The sequence below is a fragment of the Pyxicephalus adspersus genome, chromosome 6 (genome assembly GCF_032062135.1).
Source record: "Pyxicephalus adspersus chromosome 6, UCB_Pads_2.0, whole genome shotgun sequence".
In the NCBI taxonomy this organism is placed as follows: Eukaryota; Metazoa; Chordata; class Amphibia; order Anura; family Pyxicephalidae; genus Pyxicephalus; species Pyxicephalus adspersus.
Window position 1 is genome coordinate 1253311 of NC_092863.1, and position 3224 is coordinate 1256534.

Below are 3224 nucleotides of genomic sequence, written 5' to 3' on the forward strand. Positions count from 1 at the left end.
GCACCCAGCTAGAAGGGGCCGGGGAGAGCACTGCGCACCCAGCTATAAGGGGCCAGGGAGAGCAATGTGCACCCAGCTATAAGGGGCCGGGGGGAGCACTGTGCACCCAGCTATAAGGGGCCGGGGAGAGCAATGTGCACCATATTACTCCATTCCTTAAGGTCGCCTCTTCCCCTATATAGTATGATACTCACTGTGTGTGGTGCACTCCACCTCTGGAAGGGGAAGAACACGAGGAGGGGTAGTAACTGATCTTGGAGCATCGGCCCTAGAAGTGACAGTCTGGTCCTCTCTCTGTCTCACTCCTTTTATATCAAGCCCTGGAAAAGTGCAAAATATGGATAAGGAGGGCGGATTGCCAGCCAGTATTCCCAGAGATTTCCCCTTATGTGTTGGTGACAACAGTGATATATAATTAGAAGTAACAGACAGAAGTAATGGAGTCCCTGTATTAGAATAGGAGAAGGCAGAATACTGAGGTCTGTGGCCCTGTTGGGGATTTTCTCTCACTTCCTCCCGTAGTGAAAGGATTATCAGCACAACAGGAAGTGAGTGGAAATCTAACAGTAAAAACCCGATACCACTTCTGCTCCTCCCCCACACGATTTTGGAATGCATTGTAAAATAAAACCCCCTTAACACGAGATCAGCCACCATCATGAAAAAGATCAGCGTTTCCTCAGGGTCAGACACGCAGTTACTTGTAATGTGCCCATCAGGACATCTCCACATTGAGTATTTACCTCTCTGAGTGAAGGTGTGCGCCGTCTCCCCGAGCCGGATCAGTTCACCGGTAGATTCCGAGCCATCTTCTACCCAGGAAGGGGCAATGGGCTCTGAAGACCTGCAAGAGAATTCAGCCAATCAGTACAAAGTAGTATCCACAACCCCCAATCAGACTTAATGCTGAACTAATCTGACTTTGGTAAAGTAAATTCTGATTGGATGGTGCAGGGTGCTGGACATTTCACTTCTGTTTATTGCATACCGGCTGTGCTATCAGACTCATTACACAGCAAGGGACCCCTAGCAACCCCTGGAAACACTTACCTAACTTACCGCACACTTACCTTGGCAGCTACATATCTACTGTTTATAACCCGCCTGTGTAATGCTGCCCAATGGTATTCTTTGGGACCTGGGCCATGGCTAGAAAGGCCCTTATACACCCTCTAGTCCCATCCCCATACACAATGCTGCAATCTATGTGCCCACCTGATGACATCCATCAATGAGCAGACTACCTTTAGCATTGTTCAGAGCAACCACAAGGGGGCGCTATATGGAAATACCTGCAAAATGACTGTTTTACCCCACATATGACATATCATGGGGGTTACAGTGTGACAATAAACCTTCTTATTGGCGGAGTATAATAAAAGCTCCCGTCCATCACCTATCCACCCCTGGAAGCATATATCGCCTTGTATGATTCTGTACAGATATCATTATCTGATTCTAGAGGTAGGTAGCCATAACTTAAAGCAGGACTCCAGACGGAATGTCCCCTTTGATATGGAATTATGTGATGATTCCAGTAGAGGGGGCTATAAAGAGAACCAGTTTCCTATTTATAGACACAACATGGAGCAATATAATAAATGTGCCCTCCATAGATATTTACCCAGGGGAGTGGGGCGGTCTCGGGGGGGGTAGCGCCTCCTTGTGTCCATCATTCTGATTCCTCCGATCCCTATATTCTGCATCATCTGTAGGGATGAAAGGAGATGCAGCTCTGATTATTATTTACATGGCAGGAGCAATGTGTGACCGATGCCAACATGCAGCCTCCATCATGCCCGGCTCACCTCCATTCTGCGAGGAGGCCTCACTGATCTGCTCGGTCAGATACTCCAACAAGCCATCGAAGATCTCCAGGAGGTTGCGGATGGATTCTGCGTCACCTCGGACAATATTCTCCCCTGCAGGAAACAGAAGACCGGTTGGGCGTCAGCGGGGGATTCATCGTTCGAGGAAATATGCACCCCTCAGTGGCAGCTCAATAATACACAGCGGAATCAATGACACTGGGCCATCTAGTGGCAGAAAGGACTTCCTGCAGCTGCTGATTGAAGGTGAGTTTTGCAGCAAAAGTTGATTTTTTAGTAATTGTATCTGTGCAGGGCAATGGGTAGAATTCTGCTGCACCGTACTGGACGGATCAAAGCGAGATTCTAACACACACAAGTACGGATCAAGTGGAAACACAGAAGTAAATATTGGAGAACAAAGCCACACCCTCACCGCCATTCATGTGACTCACCGGTTATATGGGACAGGCTGACTTGCAGGTAGTCCAGGGCCAGCGAGTCGATGACAGACTGGACGTTGTGGGCGTTGTCTTCCTGATTGCGGGGCTGGGCGATGAAATCTGGGAAAGGAATGCATGGCTGACATTAGTTCCCCCAATCCTTAAAAGACCTCGGCCATTTTGTATCTGTCACATGACCCACCTGGCACCTTCTCGCCCAGAATGGCTTCGTACAGGGTGACAAACACATGGGCGTCGCATTGCGTCAGGTCCCGGACTTGAAAGTTGACGTGGCATTTGCTGAGCAGGTTGTTGGCGACGGCGATCCAATCTGAACAGCGGAGAGAAGTATGCATTAAAGGGGAACTCCGCTAAGGTCTACAAATGAAAAGAAATGAGCTGGGCAGTACAGAGCTGGTGACACAAGGGACATTTCCGGGAAGGTACTGCACGCACATAGGCCCCAGGCACTGCAGCTCAGCCCTGAAATGTATGAGATCCATCTGTCACCCTGCAGGAAGCGCTGTTACACGCCCTCTCTAGGAGTTGTCTCTGACCTCATGGTAAATAGAAGGCTGACACCCCGGGGTAATTATCATACATGTGGTCATTGTATATTATCCACAGGGGCGAGGGCAGGGACAGGCTGCTGCGTGGGGGGGTGACAAGTGACACACAGGGACACAAATACAGTGGGGCAAAATAAAGAAGGGAATGATACAGAATGGCACCTATTACCCTACAGCACCAGGGCCCAGGGGATCAAACCCACCATGCCCATAGAGAATGTGTGTGTGTGTGGGCGGGGGGCATTAGAGTGTAAGCTCTTCTGCCACATACACTTACCCAACTCTTGTGTACCCATGGTGCTTCAGTGGTCAGGGGGTGGAAGAGTCCAGGTGCCCCCAGTCACAGGGGGTGGAAGAGTCCAGGTGCCCCCAGTCACAGGGGGGTGGAAGAGTCCAGGTGCCCC

General features: G+C 50.0%; 1 protein-coding gene across 2 annotated transcripts in view; it reads right to left on the minus strand.

Annotated features, from left to right (window-relative positions):
- Window positions 1–3224, minus strand: part of CEP95 (centrosomal protein 95) — a 16831-nt gene extending 13607 nt beyond the window's left edge. For both annotated transcript variants that reach the window (XM_072414097.1, XM_072414096.1), the window contains exons 1-7: window positions 3098–3224; window positions 2454–2582; window positions 2264–2371; window positions 1809–1922; window positions 1625–1709; window positions 744–844; window positions 195–320 (exon numbers count right to left, since the gene is read on the minus strand). In XM_072414097.1, the coding sequence (XP_072270198.1) occupies window positions 195–320; window positions 744–844; window positions 1625–1709; window positions 1809–1922; window positions 2264–2371; window positions 2454–2582; window positions 3098–3116 (682 nt within the window). In that variant the 5' untranslated portion in view covers window positions 3117–3224. The remainder of the gene's footprint in view (window positions 1–194; window positions 321–743; window positions 845–1624; window positions 1710–1808; window positions 1923–2263; window positions 2372–2453; window positions 2583–3097) is intronic.